General features: G+C 43.4%; 2 protein-coding genes across 2 annotated transcripts; one reads left to right on the forward strand and one right to left on the reverse strand.

Annotated features, from left to right (window-relative positions):
- Window positions 1-43: 43 nt before the first annotated feature.
- LOC4803239 (BRCA1-associated protein) lies at window positions 44-3,128 on the reverse strand. Its single transcript, XM_001359975.5, has 6 exons — window positions 2,978-3,128; window positions 1,987-2,040; window positions 1,534-1,906; window positions 1,302-1,472; window positions 452-1,243; window positions 44-394 (listed from the first exon to the last, which is right to left on the reverse strand). Exons 1-6 carry the CDS (start codon window positions 3,027-3,029, stop codon window positions 100-102), a joined length of 1,737 nt encoding a protein of 578 aa, XP_001360012.2. The 5' UTR covers window positions 3,030-3,128; the 3' UTR covers window positions 44-99.
- A 197-nt stretch (window positions 3,129-3,325) lies between these two features.
- myd (stromal cell derived factor mayday) lies at window positions 3,326-22,067 on the forward strand. Its single transcript, XM_001359976.4, has 4 exons — window positions 3,326-3,519; window positions 14,279-15,525; window positions 21,023-21,707; window positions 21,764-22,067. The coding sequence occupies exons 2-4, from the start codon at window positions 15,047-15,049 to the stop codon at window positions 21,836-21,838; spliced, it is 1,239 nt and encodes a 412-aa protein (XP_001360013.3). The 5' UTR covers window positions 3,326-3,519; window positions 14,279-15,046; the 3' UTR covers window positions 21,839-22,067.
- The last annotated feature ends 3,329 nt before the right edge of the window (window positions 22,068-25,396 follow it).

The raw sequence follows: 25,396 nt of genomic DNA on the forward strand, positions 1-25,396 counted from the left end.
CTTAGCCTTCAGCGTGGGTGGGGGTCGGGGATTAAACATTACATTTTAAATACATAAAGAAGCTGCTATTCAGTTTTATTCACGGATTAAATTAAAAGTCTATTTCTTGCGACGATTGTTGCGCCGCGTGCTGGTATCGGGCTCCTTTTCGCCCAGGCCAGTGATTGAGGCTCCGGCCAGCTCCGAGTTGGCCATCTTTCCTTGGGTGTCCAGAAAGAACATGACATCGCGCAGCTGCTCCTTGAGATCGGTGACTTCCGCATCATGTTTGGCTTTGAATTCCGTGTACTGCTGCTCCAGGGCATTGTATTTGACCAGCCAGGAGCTTTGATTGTCCTGCAAGGCCTTGGATAGCTCACGCTCTTCATTTAGCTGCTTTTGGACTTCTTTTAGTCTGAAATGGAACACAGGTTATTTAATGCCCTATACTCTTTGAAAGTGTATCCCCTACTTGGATGTATGCTGTACTAGTTTGCGCTCTAGATTCTGTTTCTCCTTGTGCATGGACTGTTGGACGTGCAGCAGATCCGTCACCTCTGACTTGGCCTCGCTGGCATTCACCTTAAAGTTCATCCACTCCTCTTCGAGACGTTCCATTCGCTCCTCGTAGTACTTGCGCTGTGTGTCCAGCTGCGAGGTCAGCAAATAGGTGAACTCCATCTGCATGGAGTCGATCTTTTCCTCGCGTTCATCCTTTCCGGTCTGCGAGGCCACCAGCTTGCCGTCGGATTTGTTTTGGAACAGACGGTGGACGAAATTATCGCCTGCGTAATCCCACACACTGGAGGTTCCCAGTTGCATGGCAAAGGTGTGATTGGTGGCTCTGTAGTGGGCGGCAGCATGTCCACCCTGATACCGACCGCAACCGACATGGCCGCAGATCAGGCAAATCCACAGCGAATCTGTTCCCTCGCACTCCATGCAAACAGAGTCTTCCATCAGCTCGGGCGTCTGCACATGGCGGCAGACGGGGCAGGTGGAGTCGCCCCATTTCATCAGGCAGCTGGCATGGAAAGCATGATTACAGAGAATGGTGAGAACGCCATCCACGCTCTCGTCCATGCGCTCCAAGCAGACGGGGCAGGTGGGCAGTTCTGTGTGCCCCACGGGCGGTAGTCCGTGGTCGCTACGCTCCACAGCAGATACCCAAACGGCATGGCACAGGGAGTCGGGCTCCAGTGAGTTGTAGGCAATGCCATTGTAGGACTTGTAAAACTCCAAGGCCGACTCATTCGAGCGAAATCTGTATGAGATTAGAGTTGTATTGAAATGATAAGAGTTTTCTGCGGACTTGAACTCACTCTAGGAGCACCATAAACTGATTGGGACTGCCGTCGCGTACAATCTGGACATGCTTGATTTCCGCATGGCAGGGAGCTATAAAATTGAGTAGATCATGGCAGTTGAGAGTGGCTGGCACGGCCAGCAGGCAGAGTTGATTGGATGGGGCCTCCTTGGTGGCCTTGCGTTCACTAATAAACGTAAAGAAAACGTATTAAAAGGAGCAATGAAACACGCAGTGGCAGCTCATACTTCTTCTTGTATAGATGAATAAGTCCCTTGGTGACTTCCACAATGGGATTGCCAGAAAAGTAACCAATCTCCAGTGGAAAGTTCGAGTTTGCCTGCACGTTACCAGACTGTGACTCATCGCCGCTGCGTGGCGTCGTCTCCCGCGAGCTCCCAGCCGTGGGGCTGTTTACATGCTGCAGCGTGGTGGCCCAGTTCATCTTCTTTGTGTCACCTTCAATACTATTTTCGCCCTCTGAGAGCTCCTTTATCCAACGCTGATTCGTGTACGTTTCAATGGTTATATCGCGGGACTGTCGCAGTCCACGGTCCCGCTCGCGCTCCTTTTGAACCCGCGGATTGGTTGGATGCTCTGCTGATACGGCGCCTTCTTGTTCTAATTTACGGATAAAGCAGCAGACGGGGTCAATTAATTGTTGGCGAAATGTATGCGTTTTCTTTGTTCGCGTTATTTACCTGCGTTTGGCTCCAAATCGATTTCGATTTTGATGACACACAGGGAAATGTTTTCTAGCATTACACAGGCATAATTTAGATCAGGTCAATTACCAAAAAGTATAAAAAAAACGAATTAAATGTTTTTGCGTAAATTAATGTTTGGTGTAAGAGCGATAAATATTCATCGGACTTATCGATAAAATATACCGTCCGAGCCTCAGAAATATACCGAAACAAACCGTCTTACTTTGAAAATATACTGACGAATTAAAGTTCTATTATGCATATTCCTCAATTTTGATATTCCGTCGAATATTCCCAGCTAAATAGAAAATTTAGCCCTGCCCACATAATTTTAGGTCGTTGATGAATACATTTTTTTTAAGATTGGTTAGTTTTTAGGCCTGGCTTTTTATTTATTTGACTAAAACAAGGCTTGATATTGATATTCTTTAGACACATTCAAGTACATTATTAGTATCTTGTATATATTTATCGCAATCCTGATACCTACAGAGCCTGGGATGACAAACATATGGACGTTTGTAACCCTTGTGTTAGATTGCATTTTTAAGGCCTATTCATGCATTCGATTTGTTATTTGTATATAAATCCTGATCCCAGTACCAGTTCTTGGTCTCTGTAAGATATTGCAAAATATCGTTTAAAAAAGAGACTGACAAGTTTCTGCATTAATTAGAGCCTGGGATGATCATCCATGTTTTGCATTTAATTTTTGACGATTTTCATTGGCCGAGAAAAAAATCGCGTCAACCCGTTTTAACCGGTTCCTCTTTTTGTTGAAAATTTGACATGGAGCACAGAAAAGTTGTATAAAATGGGGTATCGCGGATAGTTACAAAAACCAGTTAGCTGATAATATATTTCTAGGTGATATTTTTCTGCGATAATTTAATCGTTCTATTTTAAAAATAGGACTCTGGTGAACAGTTTTCCGCGAACTAGTTCGGCTATCTGACAGTCTTTACCAGCACCAACAACTACATACCGGGCAAATAATCCATTTGAACGGATATTCGGTTTTCCAGCAGCAGCAGCATATCAATATTTGAGAAATGTGTTTGAAGTCATATGTAAAGGTAGGTTATTTTAATATTGAGACAACAATAACTTGAATTTGTAGAAATGAAAAAAACCTGGCCTACTTTAAATTTAAAACGCCTTTGAAAATTTGATTAATTAGCTAAAAGTATTAAACTGGATTTTGATATGTCCCACAGCGGTGGTCGCTTACAACTTGTCGGCTTTCCGCCACCCCAGCTCCATCCCAACCGACCAACCACCCAGCCACAGCCCCTTCCACCGACCAAGTTCTCGGTTTCGCTTCGGGTAGCCACCGAAGCTTTTTGGCCAAAAAATACAGTTAGTACGAACTGGTAGCTACTCGAAGGCGGACGTGTTGCCGCCCGTGGTCTAAGCCGTGACAAAAACACGTTTACGAGACTTGTTCGTTATTTCACGCGCGCGTAAATCAAACCCGAAAAGAGAGGCAAAGGCTAGAGCAAAACAAACCAACACATAACAAAAAATGTGAGTGCAGTAACGGATAGTGTAGCTGTAGTTGTAGTTGTTATTGGGGATAGTGTAACCATGAACTGGCCCGCAATAAACCCAAAGAATTGATTACAATATTCGCTTATAGGGGGTATCCGGGTGGGGATTCGTAATTGCAATTACCAAGATTTAACCACAAAAATACATTTCGCGTATGGCACCGCGCTCACACACGCATACAAAATGCGAGTATATTGATTTCTGGCATTATTTATTAATGATTTCAGCAATAAAATTGCTTACAAAATCCGTAACACACACACACACACATGTCCCAAAACAGGGATCCGGCGGCGGTACACCTTGACGTATTTCAAAACGTCACCCCATTCTCGGGGGATTTTTGGTAGCTGACAGTGCTGCCAAGTGCCAGGACGAAGGAGAGAAAGACCTGCCTGTCGTCAACAAGTCTATCAAGAGCACGTTTGTCATTTTTGTTGCACTCCCAGAACCAGACCCAGCCACCAGCCCCCGGCCCCCACTTGTCAGTCTATCTGTCTGCCCCTGTGTCTGTGTGCTAGTGTGTGTCTGCTTGTGTGAGTCACTTTTCTGTTTGCCAATTTGAAGTTTTGTTTGAAACTATATTGTCCGTCCCCTCCACTCACTCGCTGCTGACGCTGTCGCTGTCTCTCTCTTTGGCGCATTTTCATTTGCATTTTGTCTGCTGCTTCGCGCGTCGCATAGCGAAAATCAATTGTTGTATGTAATAAACGCCAGCCAGAGCCCGAGAGAGCTTAGCCAAGCGTTGAGCTGCCAACCAGCCAGCCAGTTGGCTCTAAAGCTGCCAAAATCAGGTTTATTTTTACATAAGCATTCTGGATCATACGATATAGATTTCTAATAAAAAACTGAAAGGAAAACTCTGCAGTAATAAAAAGTTTCAATAGATTTTGGTATTCAGAGCGGAACTAGATCGTACATTTTATGAAGTTCCATTCAGTTTAAGACCAGTTTGCACACTAAAATTTAAAAGGCAATTAGTTTATTGGATGTAGCAAAGTTTTTAGACTGAAACTAAAATTCTAGGGCACTAATTTGTCTCGTACACAGTGCGACAGTAAATTTCGTTGAGAATTAGTGCCACCAAGAATTAATGTCTAGAAATATGACCATAACATACAAAAACAATTTGTTTTAAATGCCAAAGTTGAAGAAAAATTAAAAATGGTGGGAAACTTTAACTTTGGATGGCTATATCTTCAGGTATATTCACTCTATCGAGACGAATCAACAATTCTATGAAAGGTCATACAATTTTCTTTTCACATTCCTAAATTTTATAAAAGTTTAATTTTTAAAAAAGATTTTGGCCAAACCAAAGTATGAGGAAGTGATCTGCTCAACCAGGCTTACACCAAATTTTTGCCAAAGTACTTTCAAAAGCTTTTATTTTGTCGCACAGTGTTGGCAAACATTTGGTTTGTTTTTCAAATGGCGGGCTCCATGCTAAATCTTTAAAAATATCCTGCTTTTAAGTACCTTCCACTACTAAAGCAAAACAGTGCCTCTTTCTATTGAAGAATGCTTAGGACATGACTTAAAGTGTAGCTCTAAGATAAAATAACCTTAAGCTGAATGGAGGGACTCCCATGGGTGCCCCTGTTAACTGCAGAACTGTTGCTGCTGCTGTTGCTCTATTCAAATTGAGTTGTTGTTTATTCATGCATTTGTTGCACTTCTACGCGTTTTTATTGTTATACCAACACCTGCGCGCAAACACATGTGGACATGCACACACACTCATTCATTCAGTCATTCAGTCACCCACACCTCTCCTTCTCCGCATGGCAAGGCACAGGGTTGACTTGTCTCTGTCCAAGAGGTATTGTTATTAGGTGAGGCAGTGCCAAGAGAACGTTTGCTGTTACATTTCAGACTCTGATGAGCAGTGTGGATGCCAGCAAATCATTAATAAATCAGCGGGAGGCAACAGACCTCATGCAACTTTGAAGACCGGTTTTGCCCCTCACCTTATACTGTGATCCACACTATGCCCTTGTGCCCGTGCCCGTTGGCCTGACATTTCTATGCTTTCTGCTCTGCAAAAGCTCAAGTGTCTGTTACGTTTAAATGTCGGCTCACAGTTACATCTAAAATTACAGACAGACACACAGACACATATGTATGCGACATGTGTGTGTATTACACATGTATGTCTGACATGTGGCATTTTGTAAACATATACATATGTACGTATGCATATGGATGTCTGTGCTTGTGTTTAAAGTGCACTTTCACTTTTTGTGACCGCCACCCGCCTTGTGCTGCTGCCGCTCACCCCTACCCCCGCACCACACAAACTGCTAAAAACAAAAACTGGCAAAACGACAATCATGAGCAAGCACCTCCCTTCCCTCTGTACCTCACTCTCACACATCTCTGGCTGGCTTTTTCACTGTTACTCTCTCTTCCTACAGCTCTGCCTCTCTCGCTCACTCTCCCTCTCTGGCCACACTCTCACTCTCACTCTCGAAAAGTTTGTGTGTTGGTACAAAAGAGCAACAGCAAGAGGAGGAGCAGCTGCTGCTGCTGCAGCGAAGTGCAACCGGTTGAGGTAATCATGTTTTGTTGCCGTGTTCCAATTGCCATTTCCACCAAAGTAACATAATCATAGAAATGCAGAGAGAGAGAGGGGGAACAGAAGGAGGGGAACCAGAGATATACAGATACATGTGTAGAGGAGGGAATGGGAATGCTATCGAGAGAGAGGGAGAGTGAGTGAAACAGTGCGAGTAGCATGGCTTAAGCGTATTATAATTAGAAATGGAAATACGGCTTTCGATCAATATTGCTTGTAGCCGGTACACGTATGACATTTACTTTAGTTTTTCGATGAGAGATACATAGAATCAGTAGAGAACTAGATTTCGATACATATATACAATCTTCTATGCTATATCATGATTAAAAGATAATGAAAAATGCTATTTAAATACAAAACGGGTTTCTGGATGAAAATAATAATAATATTTTGCCAGAAGCATTGACATGTTTCCCCAAAAGAAAGTGTTTAGGTATTCAAATACCCATTCTATATCTAAGGGATTCGCAAAGGTACAAATTTTTAGTAACTCTATCAAATACTATATCAAAAGTTAATCAAAATTGTTTGAGCCGTTTAGGAGCGGCCCGTAATAACTTAATTTGTGGTTTATTTATTATTTGTATGGTGCATGTCTAGGCGCTTCTTATAGTGGCTTTGTAAAGAGAAGTACATATTTCTGTGATTATTTCGTAATTTTTTTTTGGCGGTTTCACTAGTATTCTCGCTGAGTCTTTCGTTTTATTGCTTGGACTTTGTTTTCTTACTGTTGCTTTTTTCCTTTTTCTACCACTTCCTTAATCTTTCGCTTCATCTCTTCTTCTGAAAGTAAAAATTTATCCACTGTACTAAAAAATTCAAAAGGATTCATCTTCATTGGGTTTCCATAAAACATAGACCCTATCTGCACTTTTTCCAAATATAAGTCAAACCATTCACCGAAACTCCCATTAAATCTCATACGGCTACAAAAAAGGAAGTGGGGGAAAACAGCACGAAAAACATATTACGCATACGCTGCGTTGTGCCCACATTCAAACTTTTTCGTTTGTGAACATTTTGTATGAGATTAGATTAGCGCGGAAAATTTATTTTTGCCGTGTCAATGAACATATGCATATGAATACAGAAAACATTCATGCAGACCCTTAATCAAAATGCAATTAAACAGAATTATAGTTTAGCCCCAAATGATAAAACAATAATTAGATTGCGATTAGGGGGAGGGGTGGAGCAGACATCTGGGTGTTGCCTAATCCACTTTTCCCATGGTCCACTTTGGCTCTAATCATCTGTCCCGAAACTAATCCAATCTGCTCTTGCTGTGAATTCATTTCCATTTCCATTCAGGGAAAGTGCCTCCGACTTGATTGATTTGGTTGTGCAGAGGAAAACTTAGCTTCTAGGACCTGCATGCGGAATGGGGCCATCCATCAACGTCACTAAATTGGGGGCGCAAAAGCGAGCAACAAAACAAGAGATTAAATAGGAAGATTATCTGCAAGAAAGCGAAAGAAATTAAAGAATGAATTTGTAGAAAAAAAAGCGCTTGATGGGAAATTAGTAGAAATTAAGGGATGAGTCTTAGGCAAAGAAAAGCTATGGAATGTTACAGAAGGGACTGTATGCTTGAAGTCCTTAAAACACTTTTAATTGGAACTCTTTTGCCATCATTATTCGAAGACCCTGAAACTGTACTCATATATCCATGGTCCATAGTCGGACTATGCCAGGAAAAGGCAAATGCGCACCGAGTGAGAGAAAAGAGAGGAGACAAGATGTAGGGCAAAGAAGAGCCAAGCAAAAGGGCCAGAAGTAAAGAGTGGGAGAGACAATCAATTCAATAATCCAAACAGCAATCAGTATGCATCCCAGACTGAGCTCCACTTCGATTTTCATTCCGCATTGGCCTCAAACTCGGTTTGCATTCGCTTCAGGAATTCAGGGGTTCAGAGGAGTTGTCAGGGTGTCAGTCAGTCCTGCACCATCCACCTCTCTGGCACACACACCTAATAAAGGCTTATTTACATATGAATGTGCCTGTCCTTGTCCGCACACACGAGTCCCACACGTGTAAATTGTGTAAAAATGTGAGACGAACCTCATTTTGAGTTGGCATTTCCACCTGACATCCGACTGGAAGGTGAGTCCTAGTCCTGCCATGGCGATGATGCCATTCCTGTGACCCTGCCATGACAACAAGTGCCAATCTCTCCATCTCCCTGGCCCCCAAAAAAAACTGTGCAGACTGCATTCATTTGTTTGCGCTGTGGATCGGTGCTTTTGGGGGGGCGGCCTTTTGCATTCAAGTACATTCCCAAGTTTTGTTGTGCACTTTCCTTCCCCACCCCCTCTCTCTCTCGCTCTCTGTCTGTTGGAAAATCTCTTCTTTACATTCCCACTCCCCTTTTGGCACTGCCTCTGTCGGCTGCCTGCCACCTGCTGCGTTGTCATGGCAATTGCCTTGCCACTGCACCACGTTGCGTATACGCGATGTGCACGACGCGCCGCGCCGTTAGACTAACAAGCTTTGCTTTGCTTTGGTTTTTTTATGCCACTTTTTAAACGCACATGCCACGCACAAAAAGCAGAGGATACTCCGGTTTTTTGTGGTCCCCTTTTGATGGAATTCTGGATTGTGTTTAAATAAATTTACTTAATTGAAGAGTTTTTCGTTAGTCATTCAAAAAACAAACCATATTTTCTTTCTCTCTACAGTACCTTGATAATTGTTATTTTTGGAGGGAGCAGAAGCAGATAATATTCTAGATCGAAAGGAAATCTCGTAGCTCCTTTGCCAAATAAGAGCATCTACACTTCGAATACCCTGCCTTTTGGCTACTCATTTCCTTTGCCGTGGATCTCGGCATCGCTCTCTCGTGGGTATTTGCATTTGCTGTGCGCTTTTTCGGCATTTTCATTCTCTACAAACAACAAACAAATCAACTTATTTGTCTGTTTCCTGCTCGCTTTTTTTGTTGGTGTCTGTTTTTGCCACTTTCCTTGCATCCTTGGTGTGTTGTTGCAGCTTGTTTGCTCGGGCACTGATTGAGTGCAGCCCACACTCATGCAAATGCAAATGCAAATGCAAATGGGAGGCCCAGCTTTGACTTTGGCCAAAAGCCAGAGTTGATTATGGGGCCCCCAAAACAGAGAAAAGAGACCACAAACAAATGAGAGAATGGGGAAAATGAGCCATTTGCCGAGCAACCTATGGACAGACCTTAAACGGAATAACTTTCGAATTGAGATTATCCGGAAAATCCCTGGGGAATGGCCCTAAAATGTGAACAAACTCTTTCTGCTAATTGGTATAAATTGTGGGTGGCTTGGGGGTGGCTTTTCTCCCAACGCCTACTTCAATTTGGAGTTCATTAAAAAGTTAAATTAAATCTATCAACGCAGCAGCCCGCACCCATTATCGTCAGAGAATCCTTCCCCATCAACATCATCAGCAGCATCATCATTATTGGTGGTGGGGCTGCTCATCAAATCGCTTCGAGTTTTAATTGAAATGTCAGGAGTCTCCCAAAATGGTTATGGCCAAAAAATTGAAATAAATTTTCCTATGCATATTTTATGGAATTTTGTTGCTGCCGCTGTTGCTTCTCTGCAGCCACAAAAGGGGGACTGGGAGAAGTAGAGAAGGAGATAAATAGATAGATGGATATGCTCTCATAATTAATACAATTGGTTTGCCATCGATGGATGGCTCTTACTGTGATAATTGAAATCGAAACGAGTAGACAGCAATTCATAAATGGCTAAATATATTGGCAGGACGAATGAAGATTGAGACTTTAGAAGAGGACTGAAGGCCTGCATCGAAATGCATCGAAACTTCTTCCATAAATTCAAACGAAACTCCAAACAGAATCGTTTGAAGCCACAAAACCCCCTCCCACAGATATAGCAATCTTTCTCTCCCATTTGGAACACACATTCTTCATTCCAGGATCTACTTAACTCATCTTTGTTGCTGCCCCCTCGAAATGCATTGCATTCCGCTTGTGGCACAAACAATCACTCGCTTCAAACTGTTATCGTTTCCCCTGCCCCTTCCCTCTCTCTCAGCCAAGCCAGAACTATTCGCCAATTCCCAACTCAACTGGCCAATAAGCACCCCCCTGCCCCCTCCTCTTCGCTGCTGCTCAAACAAACGATGGATCCATCAATGGGTGGGCAAACATTCCATCATCATCATCATCTTTATCGTCTTTATCATCGTTTTGTAATGTGCAGGAGGAATCGAAGAGCAATTTTTATCCGCTCGTTCTGCCGTGTCCTCTTGTCGAAGGAGGAGGGCGAGTCCTCCGATAAAGCCGATAAGGGGGAATGGAGGAGGATGGAGAATCGTTTGCCAAATCAAATCTTTAAACTTGTGCAGGCAGCGAGAGCTTATCGCTGCCTCCCCTCCTCAGGCAGAATTTTGAACCCCTTCCCTACCTCCCTTCAGATATCAATCCACAACCCTTTGGAGCAGCGCTCTCTTGTGCTTCTACATTTGGTGATGCCCCTCGTCGCGCGTTTCATCCCCTGCTGGCCCCCCTTGATGCCCCTCTTGATTCGCTGCTGGCCCTCTCGATGCTCTCCATCCTCTGCTGACCCCCTCTCGATGCCCCTCTTCATTCTCTGCTGCCCCTTCTCAGTCTCTTTGATGCCCCTCCTCATTCTCTGCCGCTCCTCTCGGATGTCCCTCTATCTACTGCCACTTGTCTGCCAATAGTTTTGCAATAAAGTTTAACGCATTTTTATACCCTGTAGGAGAGTAGATCGTGGAGGGTATATACCATATATCCAGCATATACCTCCAGAACATCTCCGTTTGAATGTCTGTTAGCCACAACATCAAGGGCTCATATTTTTTGGATATATTTTTGTGAATATTACAGTCAGACGGAGATATAAATTACAGTCACCTTTGGACCTTTTTGACACCTTGTTTTGGCTCAATACTCCTATAGTTATTCCTTCTAAAATACCTCTTAAGCAGATATCTTTCTTTGGATGGAGGGTATTCTTTGTTCTATATTTGTTGAGTAGTACTTAAGGGGTATCTTGTAGTCCACATAACCTCCCACAGCCCTCTCACTTTGTTTCAACTTTCTTTTCGTTTTTTGGCGCACCCCTCCACTTCTTTCGGCCATGCACTTTTTGCTACATCATCGATTTTTATTGAAATTGACACTATCTATGGGCCGAGGAGAGCAGAAGCTCCATAAAACGGGCGTTCCGGGCGTGAATCTTTATAACAATCTCCTGTCCCTGTCCAGTCCTGGCACAGGGACACTTTTAATGAGCAGCCAGCGAGGCGAGGCGTATCCATTCGGCGACAATGAGGAGGAGGACCCCCTCGAAAGTACTTTATAAAGTTGCTAATTGGATTTGATTTCGGAGAGATATGAACATAAATTTGATTAAAAAATCTTTCTAGCTCTGGCTCCATTTGCACATTTTCCTGTCTCCCTCCCTCTCGCTCTCTGTGTCGCTCTGTGTGTTCCGCTTTTCAGTTTTTTCATTAAGGTTGCACAGAAAATTTCATTAAAAATTTATTACCAACTTTTTGTTGCGTCTGTTTCTGTTCCAGTGTGTTTTTGTGTCTCTGGGCGTGGATGTTCCCTTTCTTGGCCATCTGTTTATTGTTTTTTTTTTGTCAGTGAAGCTAATAACCAACAAAAGTTCAGAGAGACATAAAACAAGGGACTCGGAGAGTAAGAGAGTGAGAGAGGGTCCAACCAGTTAATAAAAAACAGCAAAAATGAAACGGACAAACAGTAAAAGTGGCCAAAAGTGGCGTTGGCCAACACACAATGCAATACAATGCTCGTGCTCGGTAGCATCTGCGACTCTCTTGCTTATGAGTGTATCTCTGAATCCGAATCCGAATCCGAGTGTTTGTAAAGATGCTCAACTGGTTTTTTGTTAGCCACAATAAAAGCCAGGCCAACAGCAATGGCCAGCAGCCAGAAGTGCAGAAGTGTCAGAGAAAACAAAAGTAAACGACGCGAAACAAAAGCGTTAAAAAGTGTGGCAACAACAAGTGGGGTATCGTAAAAAACACACACACTCCCCACGAGAGTGGAGTAGGGTTCTCGGAGGGAGGGGAAGGGCCCTACTTGCTATATGGTTCAACATATTCAGAAATCCAAATTGAGTCAGTAAGTCAAATCGAATTCGTGCCGGGATTGCCATCCAAGGCAAGAGGAATCCATTCGGAGAAGAAGGAGGAGGGCCCATGAGAACCCATTCAGAGAAGAAGTAGGAGGGAGGGTTCATTTCAGTGGGAGAAGGAGCCGTTATGGTAATGCATTCAGTGCGCATTCATCTGTGGAAAACATATATAAATATCTGATTAAATTATACTTACTTATAGCGCGGGAAGTTCTGCGGCCAAATGGGGGCGACAACCAATTCCGTGTTGAGTGGATTGCCATTCGGCGGAAATTTTCCATTTGCTTTACTCAATTAATGGTCCCAGTCGGTCGGTCGGTCTGCAGATGTAAATAAATAAATGTAGGAGGTGGTAGCAGAAGAGAATGCTAGGGTTTATAAATGGATGTCTTGAATCCTTAATGGTCAGACTGGAATATGGCTTTATAATCTGTTGAAGAAACATTTAAAATGGTAAAAAACTTCCACTTTAAGTCGCTAGATCTTTAGGTATATTCACCTTATTCACATGAATAAAAATCCTGAGAAAGATCGTACAATTCTCTTTTGAATTCATAGATTTCTGTGGTTATTCGCGTTGCAAATGCTGAGTGAAAATTATGAAAGTGGGCAGACGTGGTTGTGGACTTTAAAAAAAAGATTTTTGGGGTTATGTTGCAAAATCCCAGTACGAGGAAGTGATCTACTCAGCCTTGTGGAAAGGGCATTAGATTTTATTTGTGAGCTCTTTGGTGAGCATCTTTCTGGGATATCATAAACTTCGGATATATTTCCGAGCCGGAGTCGTGGGTGATTCTAAAGACCTCTGCGAAGGAACATAAATCTTAAAACAGTGTTAATTTAAAGCAGAATTAAACCAGTTCAAGGATGAACTTTATTAATTCCCAACTAAGACACTGAGACAACACACCTTAAGCTCCAAACAAAATTACTCATTAAATCCCCTACGAAATGTGATGCCTGCCCCCCTGTTTAATGGAGCCGCATAAATGTTCTGTTCTGTGGAACAACTGTTGGAATTTTATGTGTGAGCTTTTAAAATCAAGTACCCATCACATAGCCCATGGGCTGGCCCTGAATCTCATCTCTGAACCGAACTCTCATCTCATCTGGATCTCATTTACGACTCTCTTTCGTTTTAGTGCCTTCTATTATGTAAGAGTCATTAGCTTGGCCTCAATTTTATGGCTGATTCGGAATCTCGTACTTCAATAATGAAATGAGAAAAGTACGAATGCAATTTATGGTAGGGGACGGGATGGTGTGCTATGGTATGAGTATTTTTTTCTAATTCGCTCGTTGCCTGCTTAATGACTGAATCCCCTTTTCGCAGCTGGACCTCCCCTCCCTCCCTGGAGAGGTCATTCAAGTGGGTAAAGAGCTTCCTTTCGGGTGGAAGGGAAGGGGGTAAATTAATAAGTTTGCGGCTGGTCCTCATGGGGCGGGGGGTGGTGGAGCCACTCGACAGCAAAACAGAAATTCCAGAGTGAAGTGGACAGTGCTCCTAAAAGGGTTTTAGAGCATGCTTGAAAGCTCTAAGGTCGCTATTTATTATCATAAGAGATCCGGTTATGCTATGACCTGAAAGTGCGTTTTAAAAGGGGAATTGGTAGTGAAAGGAGAGGCACTGTACAGCGAAAGATGGGTCTATGCTGTGTCGTCCTTCCATATTTTACTCATAACTGCGCGAGTGAGCGGTGCTAGAGAGCCAGGGATTGACGCACGAGGCGAGTGAGCCAAGGGTTGATGCTTGTTCTTTTATAAATTTATATTCCTTGTTCTGTGCTTCCAAAACCAGAAAACAAATTCGCTTTTGTTTAACAATTTCCGAAAAATTTCGAAGGAAGAACTGCACTCCATGGCTCTAGGGTTAGACGGTTAGACAGGGTTAGACGCTTTCAACGGTTCTAGGCCCCCTAAATGATATGATCCCCGAACTGATCCCATAACTTTAATCGAACTTCTCTGTTTAAAAACAATTTCCTTAACTTTTATTCATGGAAAATCCATTTCCTTTCACAGCTGCAGCAGTACCACCATTACCATCATCATCATCGTGTTTAATGGAAACGATGCCTGTAACAATCATGTAAAATTGGTATAAAAGAAGAGGAGGAGACGGCGATGAAGAGCGGGAAAAACGCAGGAAATGGGAATGAGAATGAGAAAGGGAACCAGAAACCGAACCAGAACCAGAAAACGAGCATCGCATCGTACGAGTGGCAATAACACATCAAATTGGTATTAGAACTTGTTACAGTTACTTCGAACCATCGTCTGGATGCCCCCTTACTAAAAGTAGGCGTGGCCACATACTACGTTACAGTGCGGGTACAAATTGGTAGAGACACCGACACCATCCCCACCGACGGGCAGTCATCATCATCAGCATCATCATCATCATCATCATCGTCATCGTCCTTGTCTCTGTCTGTCGCTGGGATGCAACATAAAAGTCAATTAATGTACAATTACAACAACCCAAAGAGCAGCTACTGACAGGAGTGGAAAGGAGAGAAAGCAGAGCACAGAGAGAGAGAGTGTGTGTGTGTGGAAATTACTGCAAATTACACGCAACGAGAGGGGGAAACGGGGTCTAGGAGCGCCAAGTTGGAGCAGGAAACCGCGTGGACCGAGGAGGCACTGGAACAGCAGGAGCTGGTTCCATCATCGCCCTCCCCAGTCCGTCGACATTGCCATCCATTGTCCAGTCACAGCCTCAGCAGAGGGCGAGACGACGGTGGCGAGGCTGGAGCTGAAGCTGGAGCTGGAGGTGGTGGCTCCTACAAAATGACTTTCGTTAACAAGCTGAGCAAAAGCTTCCGCTGGCTTCGTTGCTCGACATTGTGCGCAATTTTGTTTTATATGTTCTTCATTGGCCTGATATTGCACAGCACCAGCCACAAGCTGCAGCAGCACCAACAGCAGCAGCAGCAACAGCAGCAACAGCAGAAGGACCAAAAGGACCCAGGAAGCAGTCACAGCAGCAGCAGCAGTAGCAGCATCAGCACCAGTAGTGCTGCTGCTGCTGCTGCTGCCCAAGAGGCTGCCAAATTGGCGCCCAATGTGGGGCACCATCAGCAGCCCTCCCTCGTGGGGGCATCAGCCAAGGAGGAGAAAGCGCAGAAAGCAGGAGGAGTAGGAGGAGGCCTGGCCACAGGGACAGCAGCGGTTTTGTCGTCCAGCAAATCCCCTAACCAGCCAGAAACAGTTATTTTGGCGGCCAGCAATGTGAACGAGAAGCAAATACTCGCAAAAGCTTTCAAACGGTAAGTTTTCGCTGGGAATCGGAGGAGCTTTGCGGCGGGGCTGGAGGGTCTGATAATTTGGCGGCAGCTTCTTTATTGTTACGCATAACGATGGGGCCTGGGGCCTGGGGCCTGCCCTTCGATCCCTGGACAGAGCAAAGGACTCGCCAAAAACACCATAAAAGAGCCCCTACAGTCTCTGCCATAACTCTATGTGCGACAAATTGTGGGAATTAGTGGCAGCATCGAGTTCGAGTGATGGATGTCCATGTAGCTCGTTCTGTTGTAGGATGGGGGGTTGGGGCAGAGGAGGATATTGGATCAATAAAGCCACAGAGAGACGCAGAAAGACAGAGATTTGTTGTCCCTTATGATTTTGATTTTGATTTGTTCCAAGCAATCAGAGAATAATCGAATTACCAAGATAACAAACATTGATTGGAAGGACAGGCTTAAGCGGGACTAAAGACGAGACTTAAGATTTATGGAATAGTTTCAATTATATTTTCAGCACAATTTAAAGTGCTTTTCCTGCCAGTAATTTCCTTGGGGAAAACCCTGTTGATTCCTATCCGGCTGACTTGCACAATTCCCCTAATTACTTTAACTATATAAAGCGTTCGCTCTCCGCACAAGCGATTAGGCAATTGGGCAATTACTTGGCCACACTAGAGGTCGTAATAGATTCTTTTTACATGGGGGTGGGGCAGAGTATCTCAAAAGTTTTCCCCAGTCATGGTCTTGGGGTAAAATTACAATTTGATGCTGTGTCTGTGGGGCGGGGATTCTGTGCGGGTTCTTGGAGGGTAATCAGGCAGTCAAAAGTGCCCGAAAATTTTCATAACCAAAAACTTGAGGTGTTGAAAAGAGGAATTTTCCAGGGGGAAAATTGTACTCAAACTGTCACTGCAATTTCTCGTTTTTGGGCAAAGTTTTTTGGTCAAAAGTTTGTGGCAGGAAAACTTTAAAACTTCAGCTCGAAAAAACTCATTTCGATTCAATAAATAATAAAATGGAAAGACATGCCAGGGTGGTCTTTGATTTTGGGCCCCAGGCAGGGGCCGCACGGATATCCTGTTTGTCCTCTCCGTCTAATGAGAATTTATGCTAGTTCAATTAAGTTGCACATGCAAAATGGAAATGGCACAATTTATGGCCTTCAAGCTCTCATCTCCCTTTGGGCAGTGCATCTGCTTGATTGCTTTCGGCTCAAGGCCATCTCCACTCCATCCTTTTCTTTCATTTTCCTGAATGCCGATTCGAATGCCTGCAAGTACCTACAGCTTTTTACACATTTTGAAGTATGATAATCATCTCTGAGGGCAAAGCTGTCCATCAGCAGAGCATTCACTGTGAATCGCCTTAGGCATGAGGCTCCCTCACAGTGCGGCAAAGCTAATGCCCGACACCCAAGGACCTTCCATCGCTTCCTCGCTTCTCTTCAGGGCATATCACACTTTGGGAGTGTGGCCAAGCGTGTACGCATTTGGCGTTTACATTCGTGTTTGTGTGTGTTTGCATTTGCATTTGTGTTTGTACGCGCACACATGTTTGTGCATGAGTTTTATTAATATTTGATAAAAGGATAAAATTGTAAAACCATTCGACACGACACTCCTCTCACTCGAGGCACAAAATTCATTTCGAATTTCCATTCTAATAAAACTCAAAAACATTTCGGGCATTCATTTTGTACTACAAATCAAATTAAATTCCATTAAAGAGCCACAGTGAAATGCCCCAAATATTATTCCGTTTTTTTGGGCAACTTTAAGGTCCTTGGAGGGGGTTTCTGTGGGTTTCTGTGTGACTTGTCGCCTTGGCATTAAACTGCAATTAAACTGACCAGAAAATGTTGTGATAATTGCGTTGCTGTCTGAAATTAATAGCCTTCATTTTGTGGGGGCCCTCTCTGCTTCTGTCCCTCTCTTCCGGCATGTAAATTCCATTTTAATAATGCGGTTGACAATGGGCTTTTGGGGGGCAGGAGGTAGAGAGGGTAGTGTGAGGACATGTGCCATTTTTAGGAGCAATTAAATTTTATCTGCCATGGAAACTGCAACTGTTGCCTCGTTGAAAGGGGGGACACTGTCATAAATTTTAATTGTAAACGGTATACCTCTCTCTGACTCTCTGACTCTCCTTCTCTGTCTCTCTCTTTCATGCACCATTGACCGCCTGCTGGCCGTATGTGGCAGTTCTGTTTCCAATCTCATTCCATATGCATGACCGATCCGATCCCGATCCAGCCCACTGAGGCGTGTGCTAATGTCCTGTGTCCAATCCTGACTTTTGCTTCCAATTAGGCATGCCATGCCCTCCTTCCATCCTTCCATTCTACCATTCTGCCACGCCATTGCATTGATTGGAGACTGCGCTAAAATGGCGCACTTCCTTTTCCGCTGCCGCCGCACAAAAGTATGCAATAAACTTTCGGCTAAACTTTTGCACGCAACACGCGGCCAAAGTTTTCTTTCTTTAGAAAATTGTTGGGAAAATGTACAGCGAGCGACAGAGAAAGGGAGTTGGCTGTCTAGTAGTTCGCTGGTTAGTTGATTTTCAGTTCATTTTCTAGCGAAAATATGATGTGTTTTGCGGAGAGTAATTAATGTACGGAATACAGACTATTTAAGGATTATTTCTTGTGTCTAAAGTTAGAGCTCTTTGGAGAAATGTTTAAGGTATTCTTTCTATAGAAAGATCTTTAATTTAAAGTATATTTTTACCAAGGAGCTAAAATAAAAAGCTTAAAAACTTCAACAACTTTTAAAGGCAACAATTTTCCAAGTTTAAGCTTAACCTCTGACCAAAAGAAGTGCTAAAAGAGTAAGAAGAGACACAAAAAGTGCAGAGAGAGAGACACAAGTGAGACGTAAGAGAGAGAAAGAGAGAGCAATGGGATGCATGGATAAATCCGAAAAACATGAATATGTACTCCAGCTGTCGGTGTATCCTGCCATCAAATAATAGTTTTATGCACCACTCAAAAACCTTCTATGACTGTGTGATCCTGTAGGCCAAGTCCTCAGACAGACACCCAAGGACGCCCTCTCTATGGAACTGTATGGCAAATGCAATTGGCCAACTTCAGTGCTACCGCAGGCTTATGCAAAATGCACTTTGCGCTTTGTAACAAATCTCCTCCCTGCCCCCCGTCCTTTACCTCCGGACCTCCAGGGGAAAAGCAAAGGGGGTCCCTGCTTAGGGCTTGAGAGGACAACCGTGTACTTCCTTTTTCCGTTGGGAGACGAAGCTCCTTTTTGAAAAGCTTCAAATGCACAAAAATGTACGAAACGAATGAAAAAGTTCGTTTCCGTTTGTGGTTTTCCCTTTTTTTTGTGATACCCTGGCCAGGGGGTATTTGTGATTTCACAGAGAAAAAGGGTTCATGAGTCCTGCATTCATAGACACAGTCATCACAAATACATATTTTCAGCAAATTAATGTTTTACTTGCCCATTCTCTCTAACAGAATACAAAATACAGTAAAAGTGAGCGCGAAAAAAAATAAAAATTTTCTGATCTGACACAGTAAAAATACGGAGAACAGCTTCGTTCAAATTGTTTTAGGCGAGCGATTCTATTTAACGATAAATATATCGATTATATGCTCATTCGGAATATAAGCAGATTTAGGGTCTGATTTCAAGCACTATTTACACCTTTTTAATTGAAATTTATATAGAATTGAATGCATTTTCTTAAACACTATAACATATGTGGATTTATTTGTTATGGAATTGCATACAGTTGTATTTGTTTATGAATTATTCATCGTTTTGTCGTGTTCAGTTAGGCAGACTGTGGTTTGATATTCTTTATAAGTGTTGTAGTTTTTGTGTAAGAGTAGTGTGGTTTATTGATTGTTTATCCACATCTTATTCTTCTCCTCTTTCTTTTCCTTTTCCTCTTTCTGTTCCTCTTTCTGTTCCTCTTGTTGTCCCTCTTTCTTTTCCTCTTCCTTTACCTCTTGATCCTTTTGCGAGGGGCAATCCTGAAATGGTGTCTGCATTTGGCCTGCTGGCTTAGATGGGGGTTCACCCCTTTCCAGACGATCAAGTTCCAAATTGATAAGTCTTATTTGCTCCCGGTCGTACTCCAGCCAATCTGCTATTTTCTTATCCATTTTTGTGGATTCAATTTAATAAATTTAGTTGAGATTTTTCTAATGTTTGTTCCGTTCCGTTGATTTTCTAAACGAAACTAATGTTTGGAAATGATTTTCCGTATGATCCGTATGACATAAAAGACTGATGTTCCTTTTGGATTTTGTTTTAGAAAGGGCTGCTTATCCTTTATCGTTACGTAAGGGTATCTAAAACTTTGGTTCCACAAAAAACCAGCCTTTTCATGTCTTTTTGTGTGGCATTTACTTCCTTGCACGTACAAGATGCCAAAGAAAGAAACTCAAAGCGAAAAAACTTTGTTTTTATATTCAAGGATTTGCTGCTTCTCTCTTTCTGTGTGTGTGTGTGTGTGTGTGTGTCTCCCCTCTTTGATCCAACTAAGCAAACGACCGCAAACGTTTCTCATATACATTTCACCCAAGAAGCAAAACGAGGAGCCCGAGAACGTGACCGAGCGAAGAATTAAGAGAGAGAGAGAGAGCAAAGTTTCAAGAGCCAAAAAGACGAGTTTCGAGAGGAGAATTGGTGGAGGTGGCAGCAAAAAGAGTAGAGGGGAGGCAACTTAAAATCGTTTTAGTTGCAACTTTATTTATTTATCAACTATATGCTAATGAAACCACTGTGCGGTGGCTGCTGCGGTGGTTGTTGCTGCCTCCTGCCTCCTGCACCACACAGCCACAGCCATTGCTGTCTGCTGTCTGCTGCTGCTGCTGCCACTTCCACTGCCATTGCCGCTTCCGTTTCCGTTGTGTCCCCACGCACACACAGACACAAGCACAATCACAATCACAAACACAAACAATGTTCCAGGCGAAGACCGCGCAATCTCCATCCACTCCCCTCCTTCCTCTCCCATTCGCTGATTATTCCGGCGGTTAGATGGCTTTGACTTTAAGCAAGGCATATTCCAGAGAAGGTAAAGTACTACAGCATTCGTTTACTGCACATCTGTACCTTCTGTTTTTTGTATCTTGTATGCTGCCTCCCACCACTGGGTAGTCCCAATGAGCAGCTTTAATGTCTGACACCTGTTTTGGGCATTCGCACTTCATTGCCAAGAAGAGGGCGTGGGGACAGCCTGTGGGCTTGAGAAATCATTAGACAGCTGTCATATGCAGCCTGCGGTGGCAGGTGGCAGACAGAGACAGAGCCAGGCCCGGCTTTCACAGGAGGAAGCCACAAGACAAGTGTGCAACAGGGAATTACAACCGAAATGCCTTGGGGGCAAGCCTTGAGGTCCTTAATGTATAATGTACATTTGATTAGTGCCCCTCCAAGTCACTTAAATTTCGAAATTATCTCACAAGCATTTGAGGAATTCAAAGCAGTTGTGGGAGGGATACCCCAAGGATGTAATTTCTGATATATTTTCCACCTTTCTGCCATTCCAGAGCTGATCGCAATCATGATGGACGTCTGTCCATCCAGGAGTTGGGCCAATACATCAATCGACGCATTGTCGAGCACATCGATGAGGCCATCATGAACAATGCCCGCGAGTTCCGGCGCGTGGACATTGGTCCCGCCGATGGTCTGATCACCTGGGACGAGTACCATCGGTTCTTCCTGCGGGAGCATGGCATGACGGAGGCGGACATCGATGAGCACGATGAGATCAGGCACACGGCCCTGAATCGTAGGGCGCGCGAGGACATGATGCGGGACAAGGCCCGCTGGTCGGAGGCGGCACGCACCGATCTCTTCACACTGACGATCGATGAGTATCTGAGCTTCAGGCACCCGGAATCGAGTGTGTCCAATCTGCTGGAGCTGGTCGATGATCTGCTGCGGCAGTTCGATCAGGATGGGGACGATCAGCTGACGCTGGAGGAGTTCTCCGACCTGAATGTGGACGATGATGATGATCTGCTGCGCAAGTCGCTGATCTCCAAGACGCTGGTGGAGCGCCGGGAGGAGTTCAAGCGGATCATCGACAAGAATCACGACGGCAAGGCGGATCGGGGCGAGCTGCTGTACTACGTGAACCCAAAGACACCGCGCTATGCCCTCCAGGAGGCGGCCACATTGTTCAGTCTCTGCGATGCGAACAAGGACGAGCTGCTGACGCTCAAGGAGGTGCGTTTCCCAAGGGTTTTTTCTGGAATATAGTTATGAATTTTGTTTGTTTTCAGATGACTGACAATGCAGAGATATTTCTGCAGTCCAAGATGATCGACACCGCAAACAGTTTTCACACTGAATTCTGAATAATTTTACTTATATTACTCCTCCTTCTGGCACTCCCTTTTACCCTTCAAACCCTTTGAGCATTTATAGTGATATTAATTTGTAAGTTGTTCATTCTTTTGTTCATATATCCTTCTGTAAGAGGTAGAAAATCATGTTCTGTGTGATTTTTCAATAATTAAAACATAAGCAATGCAAGGAAAATCAAATAATAAATTGAACACAAAATACTCCAATTATAAATATAAATATACGTAATCTTATGAAGCTCTAAAGAAGAGGGTTTTCTTGAAGGGATGCGGGATGCGGCACATCCTCTTGTCAAGGATACAGACTTCAGATAAATCACAAAACAAATCTGAAACATTAATTTATTCTCCCCCTTCTGCCCGGCCTGGCTGCCAAATGATTTTGCCGCGTGTTTTAACAAAGTATGAAATTAAATTTGTGCCACCTTTGGAGTGCTCCTAAGAGCACATCTCTTCTCTTCCAGCTGAGCTGACAAATCACTCCACATTAAGGATAAGTCCTTGTTCAATTTGTTTGTTTGGTTGTAGATGCTCCCCTGCAGATAAATAAGGCACAAGGACGAAACGAATGATAAATAAGTGTCACTGGCAGAAAGAATTTCTAAGGCATCGCTCTGTCTCGCTCTGTATCGCCTCCTGCCAAAGCCTGATGGATATCCTTGAGAGCGAACTTAACAAGCAATTGACTTTCTGATGGGTGTTAATACTTCTTTAATCGCCGGTCTTACGCTTACCTACGAAAATCATTTAAAATGCACGGCAAATATTGATGGATTTTGGGACTAAGCGGAGTCGAAGCATCACGAACGGCATGGCATACACAGGATACAGGATACAGGATACAGGATATAGGTGTAGGAGTGGGAGTGGGAGTGGGAGGAGCATAAGCCGGATGCTCTTCCATGGCTACGTGTCATGTGCAAAGAATGTGCTGTCCGGATAACGTTACGGGAATAATAATCCCAGGAACCAGGACACCAGGACACAGCAACCTATCAAAGGCAGACACAAAGTAAGTCCTGGAGGAGACTCACAAAAGGACGAAAAGAACGATGCGAGCGGTGGGTAATTGAATCTAATTGTTCGGAAGCGCAGATAATGAGCACGTAAAACGCACAGGACTGGCAGGATGTGCAGCAACCGGAGCTTAAATGAAACAGAAATAGAAACAGAAGTAGAGGGAGAGGGAGAGGAAGAGAGAGAACCCTCCTCAGACATTAAGCAAATAAGCAAACACATCAATTCGGTTAATAACATACACGAGCAGGACATGCCAACAGGACGATGCATATGAAATGAGCCAAGGATAGGCCTGACAGAGGCCTGGCTGCCAATGGATGTGGGTCTCTGCGACTGGGTCTGCCCTGGTGATGAGTGCTTGGGTTTGGTAATGAGTGGTGCGATGCGATTTGGGGATAACGGTGCGAATATAGAGTGCAAATTTAATGGAGAATTATAGACTGAAGAACGATCTTTGATTTGGGAGAAGTAATGAATTATCTGAAGGAAATATATAGTACGAAAACATAGAAGTTTTGGACTGAATAACGATCTTTGATTTGGGCAAAGGAATGAATGGTATTAAATCAAAGGCACCTATACAATATTTATAGCTCGAAGTATCCTTGTAATTATAATACTGCCAAGAATAGATACCCATAAAATAAAGAAGTAATTCCATTTTGGTTTGCATTTTCTACTGTCATATGGTACGTTTTTCTTTTGCTTTACTTCCTTAATGTCTGGGGCTTTTATCCTTCGTTATTTCCTTGTAGCAGAGTCCAAAATCCCCATGATTCATGAGTGGTATTCATAAATTGAGTTAGCAACATAAAACAAATGGCATCAGGCCTCACTTAACGAGCCGCAAAAAAGATGTTACACTCCATACTGCATACACTCCATACAGCATACAACATGCAGCATACATGATACGGATACCCCAGGATACACCAGACCAAGCGAAAGGCATCCTTGTGTCTAGTACAAATGTTTTGCATTATTGGAGCACGGCCGGAGGAGTGCCCGAATGAGGCCGTGAAGGAGTGGGCGAGGATACATGTAGGGATACACGTAACTTACATTAGTCAGTCACTTGCCAGTGCCAGAAATATCGCTGAGCATGCCCGAAAATACTCGTACTTCGGAGGCTGGAAGTTGCTATTAGGAAAGTGGAGGAGGTAGGACCGCAGACCGTCCTCAGACCACGCCGATGTGCCCGCATAAATATGCCAAACACATACACAGAAAAAAGAGTATCTTCTATCTGGCACTGTGTTGCGTTGTGTTGCCATAAATGCTTCATCTTCAACTCATACATATTAAAATCTGGCAAAATAAACTTCAACAGTTCACAAAAGCATGTCGCACACACAAACATGCTCCCCGGGACCCACCGAAGGATGGTGGGAGTATGGCAAGGGTGCCCCCGAGTAGAGCTCATGCATTTTAAAATTCCAGCCATTAGAGAAACCAAGTTATTTTGTATGCAGAATATTATTTGAGTTCTTTCTCTCTGTGTCTCTCTGTCTCTGTGTCTCCTTGTTGTTTCTTTTTGGACATTGCATTGCAAAACAAAACCACAAAACACTCTACCGAGAGACGAGACAGACTCGGAGAGGAGCACAGGTTCAAAGCAATTAAATGTTTTTACTCAAATTTCTCCAGCATAAATCAGTTTTTAAATGGTAAAGTGCAAATAAAACAGAACAAAATTGAGGGAAAACTGAGGGAAAGCTGAGGGAAAACTGAGCAAAACAGACAGTTACCCGTAGCAAAGGGGGTTTTTGGCCCAAATTGGACCAAACACACATCATTTATGGGGTTTCGGGGCCAGGTTACAATGGTCGAGAATGGCATGTTGTGGCCTGAAATTTTGGCTGTGTAGGTTCAAAGCGACCGCCAAAGCTTGTTTTAGTTTATTTTGGAAATTCGGTGGAAGCTCAGAACCATAATTTAGCCATGCAAATGGTACGAGCAAGGATCATTATTCTATTGAAATTCAACTAAATTCGAAAAAAGCTGAGGAAAAGTGTATGGAAAAGCATTAAATATTAGAAAAGAAATGTAGATATTGAATCTACATAAAAATCCCATCCTTTCATACCATTAACACCCTCCTAAATCGTTTTTACATCACACAGTCCAATGTCTGCCCCAAAAAGTATGCTATAATTTTAGTAAACACTGGCTGCCCAATAAAGTATGCTATAATTTCATTAAACAAAGGCAATAAATATTTTTTAAGTAATAATGGAATTTCAGACTGCTTTTCGTAGCCTTTTTATGCACACCCAAATGCAATTCGGACATTGGCATGCGATAATATTTTATCAGTGGCCAAAACCCGTGAAATTCCCGCCGATTTCCCGGAATATCAAGTTGTAAGCGAAATTGATTGAAATTTGAATGCACATTTTTTTGTATAGGTTACAAAAAGAGAACAGCGGGCATCCAAGATAATATTCAGCTGAAAGAGCAATATATTTCACGATAGTGGGGCCATGAATTTTAATATTTATTCAAAATTCAATGCCTCAAAAAAAAAAC

Source organism: Drosophila pseudoobscura, chromosome 2 (assembly GCF_009870125.1).
Source record: "Drosophila pseudoobscura strain MV-25-SWS-2005 chromosome 2, UCI_Dpse_MV25, whole genome shotgun sequence".
NCBI classification, from domain to species: domain Eukaryota; kingdom Metazoa; phylum Arthropoda; class Insecta; order Diptera; family Drosophilidae; genus Drosophila; species Drosophila pseudoobscura.